Source organism: Syzygium oleosum, unplaced genomic scaffold (assembly GCF_021117445.2).
Source record: "Syzygium oleosum isolate NSW1041296 unplaced genomic scaffold, Sole_v2.1 Sole_v2.17, whole genome shotgun sequence".
Taxonomy (NCBI): domain Eukaryota; kingdom Viridiplantae; phylum Streptophyta; class Magnoliopsida; order Myrtales; family Myrtaceae; genus Syzygium; species Syzygium oleosum.
The window spans coordinates 3,330,596-3,352,061 of record NW_026607501.1 but is presented as its reverse complement, the minus strand read 5'-3'; the positions used below and the strand labels follow the sequence as shown (position 1 = coordinate 3,352,061).

Sequence of the window (21,466 nt, the reverse complement as noted above, 5' to 3'; positions counted from 1 at the left end):
CAAGGAGAATCAAGCTGGAGCATGGCCACCAATCGGCCAAACATCTTTCTTGAACATGCAAAAGTCATAGCTACTTTCAGCGGTCAACCCCGTGTTTGAATTAATTCACGAGTAGCATTCTAGTGTACTCATGCGTGTTTGGAATGACTTTTACTTTTTCAGCTTCTTACTTGTTTTTTTTCACTTTCGATACTTGAGATTTTATTTTTTGTGAAATTCTGTGCATCAAAACCCTTAGCACATAGAGACATGTGGAGCTGCCACGTAGGACGACCAATGTCCATGTCAGCAATTTCCGGCCTAAATTGACTGGATAAACTGAATTTGTACCAATATGAAAATGTTTAGAACTGAATTGATCCAATTGAAAAGTTTAGTACTGAATTGGAACCAATGCAATAGGATCATGAATCTTTTGGTACTTTTCCCCAAAGGTTTCCGTTGCACCCTTTTGAAATCAAAAGCTAAAGAACATCAAGTTGCCATATTTCAAGGTCATTCCAGATCCGTTTGATCTGTGGTGAAGGAGAATTTATTATTTTCCATTGGTCCTCACACTATTGAGAAATTATTTAGCTTCCAAGTGCAATTGGCAAGGACGTACTTTTTACTTTATTTCCAAGAAATAAGTTACACATGTCCACGTCAGCGATTGCTGAATATGCTTAGTAACGTGATTTCTTAAGCATATATTATTCATATCGCGAAAAGAGTTGATATAACGTGCTAGAATTTACAATCTCTCATCTAAAGACAATTCTGTAACAAAATCCTTCAAGGAATTTGCAAAGTCATGGACAACTTTGTTCAAATATTTAGATATTAAACTATACCTTCATATATCGATTTAAACTTTTGAAATGGTCGGCAATAATTCCAAAACATTTACATCCTATCAGAGTAAGAGATCCCGAGTTTCAATTTTTCCAGATCCGTTATCTGCCTCCGTCCACGAATGGGGATCACACATTAATCTAGTAGTCCCACAAAATTTTATAATTCATTCTCATCAGGAATATCAAAATTTACAAGTGGTTTTTTCATGTTATAGAATTTACTTGCTTTAAGGAGAAGTCATTTTTCTCAATTCAAACTTGTTCCTTTCGGTCCATGGAAATCGTTTTCTATCGATCGACTAACTTTCCGTTGTCCAAATGCTAAAAACCCCGAAAGCAATTCTCCAGATACGATTTTCCATCGAACAAACCAATCCTTCGTTTTAAACACACTTTTATGACAAAATCCTTGCATACATTTTCAAAACCATGGGCACTTCTTCCCATCCGGGATCTCAAATTTTCCTCCGACTTTACGGATTGTACTCTCCGTGCCGTAACGCACTTGTTGATCATTTATTACTTTTATTTGAAGTCCACTTCGATGGTTTGAATCTCCCGCATTCTAAGGGTACCATCTTCAACGCATACGACAAAGCTCAATAGATCAGGATGCAGAGAAGGAGAAGAAAAGGATTAGCCAAGTGGAAATGTTTGGTAGTTTTCTATTGCAGAAACACACAAGTGGAAATGTTTAGTAGTTTCCAAATTATATTATGATGATTGTGTCGATTAATTTATTCTTTTTTGATCTCTCTTTTGGACAAGAGAGATATCTGAGAGAGAGAGAGAGAGCAAATACATTTCTTCTTGATATAAAATGGATTACACCGTCCTGAAAAAGATACTGCACATACTTACCCAAAAAAAAAAAAAAAAGATACTGCACACACTGTTCACTTCCTTATTTGGAGCAATCACATCATCAATAAATACAAATCATTGACTCGCTAGTAGATCTACAATCTCAAATCTCAATTATTGCACGAACACACACTACCTAGACATGTATTGCTCTTCAATCGTCGGTCCATGCATTCTTCAGGCGACCAACTTCATCGGTCGTATCATGGCATTGTCCTCATGATCAAGAATCTGCATAAGATTAGTCAGTCAGAATCTAAACATCGACATACGGAAGATAACCAAAGAGCATGTATCTTTAAATAAAAAGATGGTTTCGTTGTGCAGGCTTACGTGACAGTGGTACACATAACCCGGTTCTGCTGTAGCATCGAATGGATATGGTGCATAACTGTCATCGATCACATAATACTGAACCACGAGCGTGGTCTTATACCCCGGCGAGATCTTCACTACGTTCTTCCACGTCCTCTCTGTCACAGGCACGTCTGCCAATGGCCCCGTCGCATGGCTCATGATGTTGCACGCGACAGCGTCGTTCGACCGGGTCATGCATGAAGTGAACCCGGCCAGATCCACCAGTTGTTGGATCTTCACAGCCTGGACTTGCGCCAAGTGCATGTGAAACGGGTGGTTGTCGCCTGTCAGGTTGATCACTTCCCAGATCTCCTCGGTCCCGACTTTTGGGGTCTCGGTCACCGGGTCCTCAAACCTCAACCCGTTAATGTACAAATGGGTCGGAGTCCGGGCCGCACTTTGGTACTCATATAGTGTTATGTACCTGGTTCTTGTGGCCTCGGCGGTTGTGGCCGTAGGGTAGGGTTTCAGCTTCGGCGGGACCTTCGAGTCATCAGGCGGGTTCGGAGCCCCGGGTTGGATGATGAACTTCATGATCTTACTGTTCAGCTGATCCACGGGGCTGCCAGTCGGATACGGGTACGGAGCGTCGTTGGTCAAAATGGACTCATTGGCGCTCGCCATGGAAAAGTCAATGACCACGTCAGCACCTTCGGCGGGAGCCAAGAGAATGGATTGCATGGTCACCGGATTGGGAAGGTACGACGCGTCCGACCCGATTTGGTCGAAGGTCAAGTTGTTGGTCAATGAGAAGCGGAAGTATCTCGCGTTAGAAGTGTTGATTATACGGAATCTGTACTTTCTACGTTGGACCTGGAGGTAAGGCCAGGCCTTGCCGTTGACTATGATGGCGACGCCGAAGTACTCCGGTTGCCACTGAGGATGGATGGTGGGGTTGTTTCCGGTGGAGTTCATGTACAGCGAGCCATCAGTGTTGAAGCTCCGATCGAAGATCATTAGGACCCGATCGTACTGTGGGCCCAGCGGAAGCTTCAGCTTTGCGTCGAGGGCGGTGTTCCGGATGATGTATGGGCCAATCAGGCCGGCCAGGATGTTGACACGGGTGAGACCCACGGCATGGTCGTGGTACCAGAGGTTGCCGGCGTGCTGTGCATTCGGGTAAGTATACGTTGACTGGGACCAGGTGGGCCCGGTCTCGGTGAAATCCGCGGTGAACCAAGCGTTGGCGTGACCATCCGACTGCGGAGGGTTGATCCCGCCGTGGAGGTGGACGACGGTCGGGACACCCCCTTTCTTCGGTATGGCGGTCGGGATGGTCGGGTCCCAAGGGAGTATGTGGGACTGGGGGAGGTGATTTTGCCATGTCACGAGCGTGGGCATGCCTTGGAGTGCCTCGATCTGGGGTCCGGGGACAGTGGCTGTCGCGGCCGATGTACCGTACGCAAACACGGTTGTGGCCGGCAAGTCACGGTGGAATTTCTGTTACATAGGAAAAAATAGAATTAATCAATTTGTAACTAATGTGTAGATCATGTGTATAGAACCTCAATAGAGCTGTAGTCTCATAGAATATCATATCAACATATGCTTGGATCACCCAATAGACGTACCCATGAGGTTTGGTACGTGCCAATGGTCAAAGTGGCTGACTTGGGGACGCCGTTGACGGTGGTGTATCCATATAGCTTGGGCAATTGGGGGAGTTCGTCTACAAACATTTGGAGAGAAGCGGCCACTTGCAAGAGAGTCGCATCGGTCACGGTCGGACTTTGCGCATCGCTTGTAGCAACGATGCAACTTCGGACAATTAGGATTGCCCCGTACATAAGTTTAGCGTTCATCATGCAGCTGATCGCCCCGGAAAGTTATCCTATGACAATGTCAAATTTTGCCATCATTGAAACCATTGTAATAAGCATTGAACAAATTAAACTGTTCCATGATTAGGGTTCAATCAACAATAATTGATGGAAGGACATGCACTGCTATAATATATCGAATACTAAGTATGTATAAACATTTTTTCCATGTAGGATACGTAAATGAACATATGAAACGATGGGTGTTCATGGCGTAGGTGTTAGCCTACACACATGACCAAAGCGCTGCACTTTCGTGCAACACGAGGACAATATAGACGAGTAATCACCGGAAGAATATACGTTGCTAGGCTTGTGATATTAAGGTTAAAAACTTGAGTCCTTAATGAGAGAGAGAGAGAGAGAGAGGAGAGGAGAGGAGGAGAAGAAGCTAGGCGTGTGCTCGGCACAAGCTTTGTGATGAAAATGAACCAAGATCTCACACCCTTTATATACTATAAAGAAAATAGGATCTTTTTGTCCATTATTATCATGTTTGGACATTGTTGGATGTTTTGTGAGCTGTACCCAACCACCATCCCCTTGCTCTTGTCTCTGTCTTATCTCATCATGGTCAGTCTTGTGGAAATAATTGTGAATTCCCAAATTTTTTTTTAAGTTCATCTTCGACTTCGACTTCGACTTTCTTTTTGACAATGAAACGTCTCTCTGGCTCTACGCTCTTAGCTTTTTGGGGCACATGTGTGCATATAAAAAGAAATTAAAGCGGTATCGGCCATCGGTTTTTTGGTCTCTACACAGATTTTCTGGGTTGATTATGAGCAAGCTGACATGAATTGTATCGACTTGGTTCTTGTGGGGTTACGGTCTGATCTTGTAGACGCGTTGAAGATGAGCTGTACAAGGAGGGAGAGGACAAAAGTGGGCTCCGAGATGAAGACTTTGGAAGCTACTTTTATGTTTCCATCACAAATGTGCCTCGTCTTAGATGATTTGATAGGCCACATTTTCTATTGCATCGACGGAAATGTAATTGGCTGTTAGAAAGTTCAAAACAAAAGTTTGAGTTATTGTGCGGAGGGAGTGCATAAATCCTATAGAAATTCTACAGACGAGCGATACCAGACACTTTACAGGCATAAACTGATAAACCCATCATCCTTAATTTTACTTCAAAGGGGAAGTGATGTTAAGACTAATTGCAACGTGGAATTCCCAAATATAAGGTTTTTCTTTTATTTTCAAGAAGTAAATTAATTACCCTTTATTCAACACCCAATCAAATGTGGGAGGACAATTTCCAAAGATGATTAATTCTTCATCTTTTACCTTATACCACATGTGGTCGAATAGTATATGGGCATGATGGGGATTAAAATAATTCATCTTTCTTTCGAGTGTGAAATGAGATTATTCTCCTTTTTTCAAGTGGATCCCATGATTGGAGACTTTTAGGTCAGTAATTCAAATTAAATCTCTACAAGGGTCGTATGCCCTCTTTTGTAATTTTTAGGGGGACATGGGTGTCGTTTCACGAGTTAGGGTCTTGGAGCACATGATAAGCTCAAAGGAAATGAAAGAGAAAGAGAGATGGCACGATTTCTCGATCTCTCATGATCGTCGAGCAACTTTCATACGACATTCGTTTTCTCATTTTCTTATGCAACTCACGTTGTATCTAAACATGATGTCATCATTAGACGGCCTAGCTAAGCCTTGGCATGGGGAAATTGTCCAATCGGTCCTAAACTTATTGTTTGGATGCCAATTCAGTCATAAAATTTTCAATTATAAACCTTTGCGCGATATTCCAATTTAGTCATTCTGATCAATTTTTTGCCGAAAATCGCTAATGCGACGGTGTGCTACATAAGATGGCCAATGATGATTGGACCTTCACATCAGCGATTTCTAAGAAAAATTGGCTGGAATGACAAAATTGAAATTTTACGTCAAGGTTTATGATTAAATTGGCAAAATTGAAAAGTTTAGAACTGATTTGATATCTTTACAATAGGTTTAGGACTGATTAGGTAAATTTCTTGCATTGCGCTAACTAATACAACTAAGCAAGCGTGTTCATTTGAATTTGGACCCAACTTATAACATTTCGGCTGCGCACATAGAATTTTAAAATTTCATGTTAGGTCGCCTGAAGTCTTTCTCCACGAACTACACACCCAAATATTAGATTGACATGTGTCGTCCCTTATTCATCTTCCCATTCAGTTAGATTTTTAAGGTCTAGTCTTTGGGAGAGATCGTGGCCTATATACATAAATGAAAAAGTTACATTTGTGGGTCACGTGACTGACGAGATATCAATCGACCAATCATATCGCCTGCACAATATTCATCACAACTGATTTTTATGTTTGAACATAAGAACTCTCCTTTCTTATTAGTCGGTTTTTTCATGTGTCACAGTCACATAGCGTGACCGTCGCATGAAATACTTTCTCATGTGCATGGAGGAGTATAGAGTATTTAAATCTGTAGAGGACTTAAACTTTAGACCGCGTGTTCATCTAATATGTTAATGAGTGTGGTAAATAATAAAATATACTGACTGAGCCCGGGATGAGTGTGGTTCTTTACCGTTGGTCCGCACAATATACAAAACAATAATGAAGTAATTAAGCACGATAAGCTTATATCCTAGTCAAAAGTAATTTGGATGCTGATCTTTTCAATGTCCAACTCTCTTGATCATCGTCAACTCTCACATCCGGACATCTTCCTGTTTCTTTACCAAACCCAGCTTCATGATCAAGCCTAAATGTGCATACCTGCAATTTGGATGGCTTTGTCTTAAACGTGTAGGTATTGCCTTGTTAGATCGGTAGGAAGTCAAAGTCCTCTAATTCGGGTGGACACAATTCGAGATTTTTATTAGGTCCACCGACGATATAACATCTAAGTTAGGATAATCCCATAAGTCAAAACGTATGAATTTTCGTGTCTCATTTTTAATTATAACGCGTTTCAGAGAGAAATTCAACGCAATTTTTATTTTGACTTTGATCTTCGTCGCACGACTTGGGGTGGGGTGGTTGTCTTGTCGTTGGCCTCCGCGGAGGCCAAAAGAAAGAAGAAGAAAGAAAAACCGGGTAATCAGCCCGCAGCAAAGGAGGATGAAACGATCCAATTTCTTCATGTTATCTCCTCGCACCTACATCGATTTATTTAGTTTGTGTTGGCACCTAATCGAACGTTCTGACCAATCTAGAAGTTTTCAAGAGTAGGTTGCTTAACATTGTTGACAATCACGAATTCCCCTTAGGGAACTCGAATAAAATAATTTTCATGCGATTTTAAATATGTCTTGCCATGAATGGCTTTGTACGTAGAGGTCCAAGTCCAATCAAACAGCATACAGGCACAAGGTACGTAAAGTCTATGATTCTTCGATAAACTCTATTATTCAACCTTTTATAAAGAAGCTATCGTATAATTAGACAGCTCAGAGCATCGAAAGTGGGAAAATGTTCATCGAAGCATTAATAATTGTTAGATTTCATTTGAGACTACTGCCAACTGTTCTAGAATTTAAAAATTTAATATTGTTTCGCCGGTTTGTTACTCCGTCGAAAAATCTTTCACCGAACGCTGCGTTTCGGATTTTATTAGAGGAGACTAGGGTCTTGAGTCAAGCTTGGACAGAGAATGTCAAATGCGTTTATTAATCCAATGTAGATCTTACACCCTGACTCGATATGATGTCGAACTCGACAATACTAACCATGAAACGACAACTTGCAAATGTTGAAATTAAGCTATGCCGGAATTTAATCGACGACACAACTTCAAAGTACGTCAGAATTTAATCAATGACGTAACTTGAATGAATACGGCTGGAATCTAATCAACAGCTATACTCCAAACACAGCGCCGGAATTTAATCGACGACACTGAGCTAGTGGCTCAACACTGGAATTTAATCAACAATGCTGAACCTGATAAAGACCCTCGTCGGAATTGAATCTACGACACAGAATCTGAAGATTATGACTAATACTACTCCTAATGTGCTTAAAGATAAAGGCTAAATAAAGGATGTATTGTGTTGTTGAAGAAGGGTCCTTTCTGCGTTGGAAGTCCTTGAGTATTTATAGAACAGCTTGACAACCGTTCCTTGAAAGTCGTTTTCCACTTCCTTACGTTTCGTGCTTTAACTATTTCCTGACTTGTCGATATTGCTTACGCTCATTGGGTTTCACGTAGTAGCTAATTTTCTTCCACGTGTCATTTTATTTCTTGTTGTCCTTGACGCCCACGGTCGTGTCTTTACCTTTTGACACGTGTAAACGAATTTTTCATCACGTATTATCATGATTTTGCGCAAAACTCGTGATTCTGAACTTTGTCGACGTCACGTGCAAAGCTCGTGATCTGGGATTCGTCACGTGCAAGGCTTAGATTTGTCGACATCACGTGCAAAGCTCGTGATTTTAAACTTGTTGACACCTTTATGACGTGTCCTGTCGACAACTGCCTCTGGGTCTGACTTATGGCCTTTCTCATATTTTTATCATGTGGGCCGTACTTTATATCTTCTGTAACTTGTGGATGGCCCATTACCACCAGGGGTAATTTTGGGTGTCAACAAATATGTAAATGTATATTTTAATATTTAAACATTCGAATAGAATTCCAGCTCGTATACACGAAACCCATCAAAGCATAACAACTACGGCTTTCGTAATTCTAGATAACATTAAAAGTACTCCCATGTTGGTCTCAACCGTCGAATCACTTATTCACATGAACATTAATTCACACTTGAACCGGAACAGAAAGAAAACAAACAAACACAAATCAAGGACGTGAGTATGTTACATCAACGTTAATTCACACTTGAAAACGCCATCTCAAACCTCACACAAAAGAGCTATATCTTCTCATTTTACCAGCTTCAAGGGCCGTATCATCTCATTATCTTCATGATCCAGTATCTGCACAGAGAATTCACTCAACAGTGTCATAACAAAGAGAAAAGATTAAGTAAAATTTAGTAATTGGGTCAAGTCGAGTAGTGGGGCGGCCTCGATGTAAAAGGGTTCGAATTCTCTTTAAAAGATGACCATGCTTAAGAAAGAACATGCTTGGCTAGCCCTCTGTAATCCGGTTTTAGCGAGTCGCCACGCCTCTGATCAAGTTTAGTTTAAGTTATTGACCGAAAGTTGGGAAACTTATGGTAGCTTACGTGGCAATGGTAAACATACCCTGGAGCTGAAGTGGCATCAAAGGGGTACGGAGCATTGTTTTCTTCAACCAGATTGAAGTGCACGACGACTGTCGTTTTGTAACCGGGCTCGATCTTGACGACGTTCTTCCACGCCCTCTCACGAGCCGGAATGTCGAGAGTGGGCCCAGTTGCATGGCCCGTTACGTTGCATGCCACTGCGTCGTTCTTTTTTTTTTTTTGATGACCCAGGGAACCCCCGCACGGCCGACAGCCGGGAGGTAAACCCTGGGGGCGACACGTGCTAGCCACCACACACGTGCACCGGTTAAGTCACCCTGCGGCACCCGGGATTCGAACACTCAACCTTTTGCGAGAGGAAGAGTGCGCGCTCCAGCAGCGCCACCTAGGCGGGTGGTGCCACTGCGTCGTTCTTGCTGGTCATGCAGTTCAAGAATCCTCGCTCATCTACCAACCGTTGCACTTTGATCGCCTGAAAAGTCGCTAGGTGAACATGAAGCGGGTGGTTGTCTCCGGTCAAGTTGATTACCTCCCACACCTCGGTGGATCCCGATTTTGGAGTCTCCGTGACTGGGTCGTGGAAGCTCTTGCCGTTTATGTATAGATGGGTGGGCAAGTTGGCCGAGCTCAGGTACTCGTACAAAGTAATGTACCGCATGAGGGAGGCTCCGACAATCGTCGCTGCCTGGCTTGGAGCCAAACTTGCCGGGACACGGGAAGTATCTGGTGGGCTGGGGGCTCCAGGCTTGATGATGAACTTCATGACCTGGCCCATTAGTTGATCAGGCTGAGTCCCGGTCGGATACGGGTAAGGGGCGTTGTTGGTCAATATGGATTCAGTCGCAGTGGCGGTGCAGAAGTCGACGACCACATCGAAGGTCTCGGCAGGCAATAGGAGAATCCGTTGGGTGGTGACGGGTGAGGCTAAGTACGATGAGTCTGATCCCACCACCGTGAACGATAGGCCGTTGGTCAATGCAAGACTGTAGTACCGAGCGTTAGAGACGTTGATTATGCGGAATCGGTACTTTCTACGTTGGACTTGGAGATAAGGCCACACCTTGCCATTGACTAAGATGGCCTCTCCAAAGTACTCCGGTCGCCACCGAGGATGAATAGTTGGGTTGTTTCCGGTGTAGTTCAAGTACAAGGATCCGTCCTTGTAGAAGCTTCGATCAAAGATCATCAAGTGGCGATCGAACTCCGGGCCAACAGGTAGGTTCATCTTCACATCGAAGGCCGGGTCTCGAAGCACATAAGCGGCTATTAGGCCGGCCAAGAGGTTGACCCTTGTTAGACCGAGGGCGTGATCGTGGTACCATAAGTTCCCGGATTGTTGTACGTTTGGGTATGTGTACGTGTACCGTGACCACGCGGAACCAGTCTCCTTGAAATCGGAGGTGAACCATGCGAGAGCACTGCCGTCCGATTCGGGGGGATGGACCCCGCCGTGGAGATGCACGACCGTGGGGACACCTCCGTGCTTGGGGTTTGCGGTGGGAATAGTGGAGTCCCATGGCAGTACGTGTGACCGGGGCAGGTGATTTTCCCATGTCACACAGGTCGATACGCCTCGGATCGCTTCGATGGTGGGGCCGGGCACTGTGGCGGTTTGAGCCGACGTTCCGTAGGCAAATACAGTTGTTGCAGGTAAATCGCGGTGAAATTTCTGTTCATGGATAGAACAGCGCCAAAGTTAGGTGAACTTCAATAAAGAAAGCACGAGAATAATACATCGGAAGGCCTTAACTTTAGTCTGTTAGTTCGGAATGTCAATGAAGCTCATGGTAGTTACATGGGCGTGGTTTTATCACTTAAACATGAACCTAATTAGACATAATCTCTCTATTCTTCTTTTTTACTCAGAGGAAATGTGTCTTTGTCCAAGTGTCGCGTCCACTTTTGAGATCAGATGACAATGAATTGCGCTAAATGGGGAACACTTTCTCCATGAAAGTCAAGAAAGTTGGCCCATCTTGCAAGTGGAAAATGTTAAAAGATTAAACAATTGATCGGATTGATACATGCTTAATTTGATGTTAAAAGGAAGAGAAATTTAGTACATACCCATTTGGTCTTGTACATGCCGATAGTGAGATTAGCGGGTTCAGGCGAACCAGTGTTGAGGGCGTACCCGAAGAGCTTGGGCATCTGAGGGAGCTCATCCACGTACATTTGGAGAGAAGCGGCCACTCGATGCAGAGTTGCCTCTGTCACTGGTGGTGGCTGTTGGCCCATCGGCGCGCCACGACCACCCATCATTATCAACATGATTAGTTCCCATATCATCTTTGCCTTCCTTATCATAAAAGCCTTCAAATCTCCGCCTTTCAAAATCATGAATCACGGTTAATAATCTTGATCAGGACATGAATTTTTCACATCGAATTCTACTGGTCTTACGAACACGATTGCAACCCCAAGATCATGTTAGGGAAAGTGGGTACCAAGGTAAGGAGCGGATAATAATCGTGTGTATTAACCTTAATATGTACGAAGGAAGAGATGATTTCAATGGACAATATTAGGGATTAGATAGGAGAAGAGCGTGTGCTGAGCACAAAGGCTAATGATGGTGATGACTTGCGACGATGATGAGTTGGAGGACATCAAGCTCAATCTGTAAATACTAAACCGGCAAGAGTAGTATCTATTTTAAGAATTTGTTCATCGACTTGTTTGGACATAGTAAACGATCTGACCCATTCCAAAACAGTATGGCTCATCTCGTACATTATGTTATGTTTATTTTTGGTGGGAATCTCGTGAAAGTTATGTCCATCCAATAAATTTAGCACAATAAGAACGAATCATAGACAACCTCACTTAATCGGGAAAAAGAACAAGACAAAGTTCATAAACAACTAAATGCATGGGAAAGATTGTTTTCTGCACATTGTGACGTGATGGTCCGCAAAATTCAGGTAACTGAGTCCTCTACAAAAAACAATGAATCGAAATAAGCAGAATAAAAAAGAGAAGGATATACATAGTCTGTGATCCGAAATATGTTGTTAATCTTATAGTGGATTAAGGACTATAGAGAAATAATTGAGTGACGGTTCTTAATTCATTGTGAGATTAATAGCCTTTTCTATCAGATCAAGTCAATGACATTTGAAAAACCTTGTACGACTTGCACTGGATAGCTGGCATCTACATCAATCATATGATCCAATACTTTACGGACCATTGACCATGATGGTCTGACCATTACGGGGCTTGCCACATGAGCAATGGGCTAGAAGATTAGCATGGTCCACGAGGCCTAAAGACAATGCAGTATTTTATTTTTCTCACAAAAACTAGTTATCATATAGTTTTCACGCTAATTGATTATGTTTATCACGTCATCCATAGAATAAATCTCTGCAAATTTCCTTGCTTAAAGCCGGAGCATGAAGAAATTGAGAAATAGTAAACGTGGTAAACCATTTTACTTTGTGACCGACCACTTGATCACAAAACTAATATACCTTAACTTTGAATTGATTGCTCCAACTATCCGAAGGCACAGTGGTTAAGCAGGTAACAGATCGATGGAGACCTGCTAATTAGAAGGCCGTCCAGGGATGAAACTTCTGTCCCTAGTGGACCCAAATTGGACCCAATTGAAGAAGAAAAAGTGACCCCATTCCATTCCTCCATTCACCAATGTCATTCGTGAAAGGTGGCGATTGGAAAGCTGGCCCAATTTAAAGGGTAATCATTTTAAAGTGTTTGTGTTCTTTTTCTTCTTTCATTTTATATAAAATTAATGCTGTCAATGACAGCTTCGTTTTCTAGATAAATTAATCTGCGGTCCACTCTGGAACCACCCCAGTTGCACTATAGGCCACAATCCTTGCACGCATCACATGACCAGGACACACTTTAACACCATAATCAACGACAAGCATCAGCAGTAAATGGGAAACCCAAGAAACTGCGATGCCTATCACGTTCTCTGCTACCGTGAGCAGATTCAAACAAGTGACCTCGCACTTGCAAAGAACAGCAAGTATCGTTAAGCCGCTACCCAGTGGCGTGTAGGATCTCACTGATTACACAAAGGTTCAATGGAATTTGGAGCGAAACTACATCACTTCTATTGTCGCCATCGCCCTTGGCAAAAGAAGATTTGAATTTGAGAAGCGTTAATGGATGGAAATGATAGAAGAAGTACGTGGAATTTTGACGAAGACGTCCCAGATGCTAGGCCCACGTCCATCTTTGTTGGCCATGCCTTCGACTTGATAAGCCGAGGTCGCAGTCCCCCAAACGAAGCCCTTCAGGAAGTCCGGTCGGCTCAGCCCGCTGGTGTCGAAATGCATCGTTTTGGGGGTCACCATCTCTTCAGCCATTGTCGACCTCGTCACAAGGCTTGACAGCGACAACAGCGATAACATCAATGGGACTTGGATTCTCATCTTCACACTTCAACACTCTGAGAGAGAGAGAGAGAGAGAGAGAGAGAGAGAGAGAGAGAGAGAGAGAGAGAGAGAGAGAGAGAGAGAGAGAGAGAGTGAGTTTGGCTTTGCCTTGTGAAGGAGAGTGAGTGTTTATTTATAGTGCAACGATAGTGAAAGAAATCCTTAAAAGTTAGCGTTTCTACATCATCTGATCATTCGTCATTTTGCCTAAAACAATATGGTGTTTTTTTCCTTTCGGTGAGAAATCCAAACAATAAATGTATGTCCCCTGTTGACAGGGATTCAGAATGGTAGGTTCCTGTTGTGGTACAAAAGTGGTAAGAGACTTTTTTAATTAAAGACAATGGTTAGACTGGGACGGGAGAGAGTGAGTTTGGCTTTGCCTTGTGAAGGAGAGTGAGTGTTTATTTATAGAGCAACGATAGTGAAAGAAATCCTTAAAAGTTAGCGTTTCTACATCATCTGATCATTCGTCATTTTGCCTAAAACAATATGGTTTTTTTTTACTTTCGGTGACAAATCCAAACAACAAATGTACGTCCCCTGTTGACAGGAATTCAGAATGGTAGGTTCCTGTTGTGGTACAAAAGTGGTAAGAGACTTTTTAAATACAATAATTAGACAGGGACGGGAATAAGTAGAGATGGGCGGTTTCAAGGTCGGTCCATGAAACCTTCCCTGTCGGAACTAATTTCCTAGTTTTTCGAACCTGGAACCTACCCTGTCAATCGATTTCCGGGTCAACTCCAGGGTTTACCCGGGAACGGGCAAATTTCTTTTTTTTTTTCTTTCATTTTTTCTTCCTTTTTTTCCTTTCATTTTTAAGCAAAATGAAAATGAACACAACAATAAAAATCTCCATTTGTCAATAGTAACAATCCAAAAAAGATGAACACGTAAAATAAAATAAATAATAAATTTTTAAAACACGTACCAACGTTTCATCGGTTCCTGGTCTAGCTCTTTGGTTATTGGTTCAGTTCTTACCCAAGAACTAGGAAACGAATAGCATAATATCGGTTCTATTTTTTTTTTGGAATTGGGAATCCGACCGGTAATCGTGGGAATCTAGAACCGGACTAGTTTCTATGGCCAGTTCGGTCTAGTTCCGATTCTACCCAGGAGCCATGCTCACCCTTAATGATGAGGTTCCTTTTGGAATATCAAACATCGACTCAATAAGCGACGTAGAGTTGATCAAAGACGAGAACGTTTATGTTACTTTGGTTTAAGTTGCACGTGAACTGACATCCATGCGAAGGAATAAGCAAAGTGAGAACACCAAATTCGTGACTTGAATGCTTTGCTCGTATATTACTCGATTCATACCGTTACTAAAGTATTTCATGGACCAGGAATTTATGTATCTACTGTTATGCAAAGACAAATTTTAAGAAAGGACGATTCTAAGAGTGTCGGTTGTAACCATCAAGGTTTAGCGGTTTATTAGGGTTTTAGGGGGAATTCCAACTTAGAAATTGGATGTCGCCCGTTCGGAATCTGACTAGCTGCGTGCAAATTACTTTGAGTCAGGGTCAGTTGCAGAGGCTAAAGGCCTGGACTAATTGATTACGAGACTTGTTGGTTGTTCCATAGGTCTCTAGGTAGCCGGTACTGGAAGTGAATGCCAGTAGTGGCTTTCATGAATGATTGTAAACTACCTTCTTAGGGTTTGTTTGTTTCGCGGAAAGCATTTTCCGAGAAATCATTTTCCTCATTTTTCGGCGTTTGGTTCAATTAGGAAAATGAGTTAATGAAAAAAATTTTCCTACCAAAGCTTAAATTCAGGAAAATAATTTCTTATTTGAAAGAACCGAAAAACATTTTTCCAAAATATGACTAGGTATCAATATTTGAATTCGAAACTCTACGCTTGGGTATGAAAACCCCAATGTTACTTCTTGGGTCCCGGCATTCAGGACCAAGTCTTCGGCGGCTAGGCCCAAGACCCCGGTGTCCCAGGCCTAGGCCCTCGATGCCCATGCTCGGGTCTATTGAGGTCGGGCCCAAACCCCTGGTCCGGCACCCAAACTTGGGTCCATAAGGCCGTGCTCAGGTCCTCGACGCTCGTGTTCTGATTGTGACCCTTAGGCCTGGGTCAACAAATACCGTGTGCGGGTCCTCGGCTCTCGAGGCCTTTGTTAACGAAACGTTTGTTCTTATAAAAACATTTTTTAAAAAGAATTCTAATTTTTAATTATTTTTATTTTTTAAAAATATGGAATTTTATTAATTTCAATATTTTCTTTTCTTTTTTCTTTTTCCTCTTCCTTGGCTTGTCGTCGGCGAGCTCGAGCCTCTCAAGATTGGGTGAGCTTGCGGCCTTTGGCGGCAAGGCTCGACTCGCTTGAGGCCTACGAGCTTGGGCGTCGCCAGATCGGGCGAGCTCGCGACCTCTGGCGGTGAGGCGCAACTCGCCTGAGGCCGGCTAGCTCGAGCCTCACCAAATCGGGTGAGCTCGTGGCCTTTGGCGGCGAGGCTCGAGCTCGCACAAGGTTGGCTAGCTCGAGACCTCGGACGGCCTGGCTCAAGCCTCACTAGATCGGGCGAGCTCGCGGCCTTTGGTGGCGAGTGACGAGACCAAGCCTTGCCGACCCCAGGCGAGGCTGGAGCTTGCCTATGGCCGGTCGTCGGCCCCGTCGCCGTGGTCGGCGTCCCCGTCGCCGTGGTCGGCGTCTTACCAAGGAAGAAGCAAAAGGAAAAAAAGAAAAGAAAAGAAAAAATAATCAAAAAACACGATTTTTTTTATAATTTTCCTTATCATATTTTTCTTACAAAACGATGGAAAATGCTTTCCAGGTCTTTTTTAGGTTTTAGCCAAATACCGGAAAATGAAGTCATTTTCCTTCCTAGAAAATATTTTCCAAATTAGTACATTTTCCGTGAAATAAATGCACCCTTAATATCTAATGTAATTCATGAGGATTCAACTTGGTATCTTCATTTTTCTCCATTTTCTTCGGGTTAAAGACGCCTCCTTGACAAAAGAACAACCTAGCTCACAGCAACTTGGCATAAGCAAAAGAAAAAAGATGAAAGATTAAATGAACTAACACTGATTTACAAGATTGTTAAATGAATCCAACGCTACATTATGAGTGAATAATTAGGAAGCGGCCATATTCAATGGCAAGGACAACACAATACATTATCATGATAGCACATCTTCCTCTTCTCAAGGCAAAAGACACATTTCTTGTCGGTCTTTAATTTGGAAAATTTTCAAGAAAGTCCTCAACCTATTACACTTTTGCCAATTTAGTTTTAAACTTTTTTATTTTACTAATTGAGTTCTAAACTTTTTCAAGTTTTGCCAATTGAGTCAATCTGGCCAATTTTGACCAAAAATTGCTAGTGTGGATGCCAGCCGTCCTACATGGCACGAACGGCACGGTCGGCACTGGCGTAGACAATTTTTAATAATATATTTTTTAAATTTTTTATTAATTTTGTTATATTTTACTTTTCTTTTACTTTTTTTTTTCTTTTTTGGTTCAAAGGGTTGGTGGGGCTGCCGGCTATTGGGCGAGGGTTGACAATCCCCATTGGCCTTCACTTGTCGGGTGCGAGGGCCCGCGAGCTCTTGCTGTGGCTAGTGAGGGCGTCCTTGCTAGCCACAGCGAGGGTGGGCGAGGGTCGCGGCCGGCAAAGGGCTTTGTGGCCCTCATCTAGGGGGAGGTGGGGGTCGCCAACCCTTGCCTAGTGGCTAGTAGGGGTTGCCAACGCTTTGAAGAGAAAAAAAAAAGAAAAGAAAGAAGAAAAGGAGAAAAATAAAATCAAAAAATTATTAAAATTTGTCCACGTCAGCGCCAGCCGTCAGCTCCGGCCGTGCCATGTATGACGGTCGGCACTGATTGGACTGTCACGTTAGTGATTTTCAGCTAAAATTGATCAGATGGACTCAATTGGCAAAGCATAAAAAGGTTTAGGACTCAATTTACAAATTTAAAAGGTTTAAAACTAAATTGATAAAAGTGCAATAGATTTCGAATTTTTGGGACAATTTTTCAGTCTTTTAGTCAATGATGGAGAGTGCTCTTTCATGGGCCCAAAAGCTTCAAGTTGATGATGAAATGGTCCAGCTGAGGACAGACATGCCCTTGAAAATTAGCCTTTCCAAGCCCTTGCATGATTGCAGAAACAAAAATACCTCAGCTCCTTATTCGAGCTCTATCCAATCCATTCCAACATGTGTGTGGACTGTCTGGTGTAGACGTATTATTGGCTCGTTTCTTAATAATTTTAATTTTTAGAAAAAACCTGTTCATATAACATGATATAAGAGTATGATGGGTCGTGAGTTCAAATGCCAACACACTGTACTCTGTCTGTTTTTTTGGTTCCACTGGCTGTTCCATTAATATGATTCCGTTCATATCATGATTTGCGCGTGTAGTAAGGAACGATTTATATGCGATGGACATTGTGTCAAGTAATTTGCCATAAATACCTTATTTGCCCCGTTGACACCTAAATTTTGACAACTCATTTAATTATCCAATGCAAAAAAATATGGGAATCAACCTTGATCCCTAAAAAATTAAAATTACAGCAGACATTGTGGATTCTATTACATTGCATTTAGGTATTAATAACATTTAGGACTAGATTGTTTGCATCAAGCATGTTATAAGAGATAAGGTTCAACCGCAATTTGAGTGGGAGACAAATTTGTTGGAGTTTTGAGAGATTTAGCTAGGGGTTATTTAAAAAAAAAAAGAAAAAAGAGAGAGCAACAAATCATCAGGGGAATTTAAAAGGAGAAAAATGGACTCATTACAAGTGAACACCTTTGAATGGATTCAGATCTTTGTCACGCCTCACATCTCTTTTTCAATTCATCATTATCACGTCCCCATTTCGACGACACACTCATGGGGATGATCATTATCGGTTAAGCGAAAGACGGGGAACTTGAACTCAAGGTGACGCCGGAGTATTCCTTGAAGGCCATTAATTTAGATACTTTGGAATTAGTAAAACTTGGGAGTCCTGCAATCAATTGTATTTATTTCTCATATTTTTAAGGTCTAGTAAATGTCGTTTAAGTTTCAACAGTTCTTATTTAATTGTAGTTGCTTTCTAGTAAAACTAATTTTGTCTTTTTTGTGAGTCTTTTTGTCTTTCCCATGAGTCTTGGTATTACTCATGCTTGGAGGGTTATTCCCTGCTCAATTTATTAAGCATTGCTATGATAAATGAAAAGACAAGATCTGATTTATTCATAACTTATTTGAGCCTTTGGCTTCAGAACAATAAATATTCTTGTTTTGTTCTTATCGCTTAGCTTGATTACCCACGGGTGGTGACAAATTGGTAACGGTGTAAGGTTCAATGGCTCGTCGTCATCGATGTGGACCAGATGTTGAGTTTTCTACAGCTTGAGAAAGCGACCTAGGAGACGTGGAGGTGGACGATTTAAGGAGATAAGTGTAGCAACTGCAGGAACGTTTGCTACACATCAAACTTCAAGAAGTGATGATTTGCGTCCTGGTTCAGAATATGCTCTCTCTGATGAAGAGAATGTCAACCCATTTGCTAGTGCTTGAAGTCATGCTTCAAGTGAAGAAGGACTTACTTGACGTTAGTATCAAAGGCTCCATGAAATTCGGCAAGATTCTTATGTGAAAGTTGATATTCATGAATTTGAAGGGAAGACGCAACCAGAAGAATTTATGGATTGGATACACACTATCGAAAGAGTCTTTGATTACAAAGATATATCAAATGATCAAAGGTGAAACTAGTTGCCCTCAAACTCAAAAAACATGCGTCTATTTATTGGGAGCACTTGAAGAAGCCAAGAGCTCGTGAAGGAAGAAGTCGTATCGTAACTTTGGAGAAGATGAAGAAACAATTGAAAAGGAAGTTCCTACAAAAGAACTATTGTCAAGAAACCTTCCTCAAGTTTCACAATTTCAAACAAAAGAAGTTATCCATGGAAGAATATACAGCAGAATATGATCACCTCAGGATGCTTTGTGATGTTTCTGAATAAGAGGAGCAAACTGTTACCTTGGTGGACTTTGATTTGAAATCGGTAATTTTGTCCAACCACAACATGAATGATGTGTGTCAACTTGCACTTAAGGTGGAATGACAACTTAAAAAAGCACGTGGTAGTAGCTTTTGGTCTCAGAGCAAAGAAGGTCATTCCAAAGGTGAGAGTGCCTCTACTCCTAAGACTAAGGCAGCCGCTTCAAAGTCGCTTAGTTCTAATTGCCCGAACTCTATCAAGTGTTTCAAGTGTCAAGGGTTTGGACATATTGTAGAAGAAGAGCTTGAAGACAAGAAACATGAAGAGTCAACTAGCACCATTGAAGGATCGGAGGAGGGAGATGAATTTATCTATGGAGATCAAGGAAAGTCTCTCATCCTTCTCCGGATCTTGATTCCATTTCTAGGCACATGGCTTCGCAACAACATTTTTCACACTAGATGCACTTCTCATGAAAAGGTATGTGATACTATCATTGATGGAGGAAGCTGAGAGAATGTAGTGGCTACAACAATGGTGGGTAAATTGCACCTCAAGATGGAGAAACACCCACAACCTTAGAAGCTTTCTTGGCTTCGCAAAAGGAATGATGTGAGGGTTGATAAAAGATGTCTTGTTCAATTCTCCATAGTAAAAAATATAATGATAAAGTATGGTGTAATGTTGTTCCCATTGATGCTTGCCATTTGCTTCTTGGGAGGCTTTGGCAATTTCATAGAAAAACAAGCATGATGGGTTCAAGAATACTTACACTTTCAAGAAAGATGGAGTCAAAATCACCTTGGATCCTTCCAAATTAGAGAGTACCCCTAAACCATCTAATGGGAAGGGAACTAATTTACTCTCTAAATCTGAAGTTGATTGTGATGCCTTTAATGTGAGAATTGGTGCGGTTCTTAGCCATGAAGGAAAGCCCATTGTATTCTTTAGTGAGAAATTGAATAATTCCCACAAGAATTACTCTATTTATAATAAGGAAATTTATGCTATGGTTAGAGCTTTGGATCATTGCAACATTATCTATTGTTCAACTCTATTCGGATCATGAAGCCTTTAAGTATATAAACACTCAACATAAGTTCAACAATCGGCATACCAAGTAGGTAGAGTTTCTTTAAGCTTTCACTTTTCTTATCAAATATAAAGCTGACACTCTTAATCGAGTGGCTAATGCATTAAGCTGTAGGCATTCCTTGCTGTCCACAATACAAGTGAAGGTCTTAGGCTTTGACATGATCCAGGAGCTTTATAAAGATGATCAATAGTTTGGGATGATTTGGAAAGATTGTTCAGAGGGTTCAAATCAGCAATTCCTGTCGCAAGATAAATTTCTATTGGAGGATCCGTCTCTCTATCAACGCTTAATTGGACGATTTATTTGACAGTAACTAGGCCAGACATTGCTCATAGCGTCAACACCCTCAATCAATTTATGCATGCACCATACCAACCACATTTGGATGCATCACAATGTCTCCCACGGTATCTGAAGGCTACTATAGGCCAAGGGCTCTTTTACCCAGCTGAAAATGAACTCCAACTCACGGCTTATTGTGACTCATATTGGGCTAGTTGCCACATGACTCACCGTTCAACAACTGTATATTTCATTTTATTGGGTGATAGCCCCATTTCTTGGAAAACCAAGAAATAAAGCAGAGTCTCACATTCTTCTGCTAAAGCGAAATATCGTGCAATGACAGTAACTACATGCAAAATTACCTGGTTATTACACCTCTTACGAGACATTGCATGCCTCTTTAAGCTCCAGTATTCTTACACTGTGATAACCAGGCTTCTCTTCACATTGCTGCCAACCCAATTTTTCACGAGCGAACAAAACACATTGCAATTGATTGCCATTGTGTTTGTGAAAAAAAACAAGCCGGCTTCAATGCTCCATTGAAGATTGGTACAGAGTCACAACTAGCTAACGTGTTTACCAAACCATTAGGCCGAGATCAATACATGCGGCTACTTTCCAAGTTGGGCATTCGTAACCTACACGTGCC

At 41.9% G+C, this 21,466-nt stretch overlaps 2 protein-coding genes across 2 annotated transcripts; both read right to left on the bottom strand.

The window, feature by feature from the left end:
• Positions 1-1,713: 1,713 nt before the first annotated feature.
• LOC115676747 (multicopper oxidase LPR1 homolog 1-like) lies at positions 1,714-3,883 on the bottom strand (the record flags this gene model as incomplete). The annotated part of the gene is made up of 3 exons (XM_030599735.2): positions 1,714-1,931; positions 2,034-3,497; positions 3,629-3,883. Coding segments are annotated over 3 exons (1,773 nt in total), but the record flags the coding sequence as incomplete, so codon positions are not given.
• A 4,714-nt stretch (positions 3,884-8,597) lies between these two features.
• Positions 8,598-21,203, bottom strand: LOC115676590 (multicopper oxidase LPR1 homolog 1-like). Its single transcript, XM_056319298.1, has 6 exons — positions 21,177-21,203; positions 13,210-13,453; positions 11,112-11,371; positions 9,448-10,713; positions 9,045-9,251; positions 8,598-8,793 (listed from the first exon to the last, which is right to left on the bottom strand). Exons 1-6 carry the CDS (start codon positions 21,201-21,203, stop codon positions 8,740-8,742), a joined length of 2,058 nt encoding a protein of 685 aa, XP_056175273.1. The 3' UTR covers positions 8,598-8,739.
• Between the last annotated feature and the right edge of the window lie 263 nt (positions 21,204-21,466).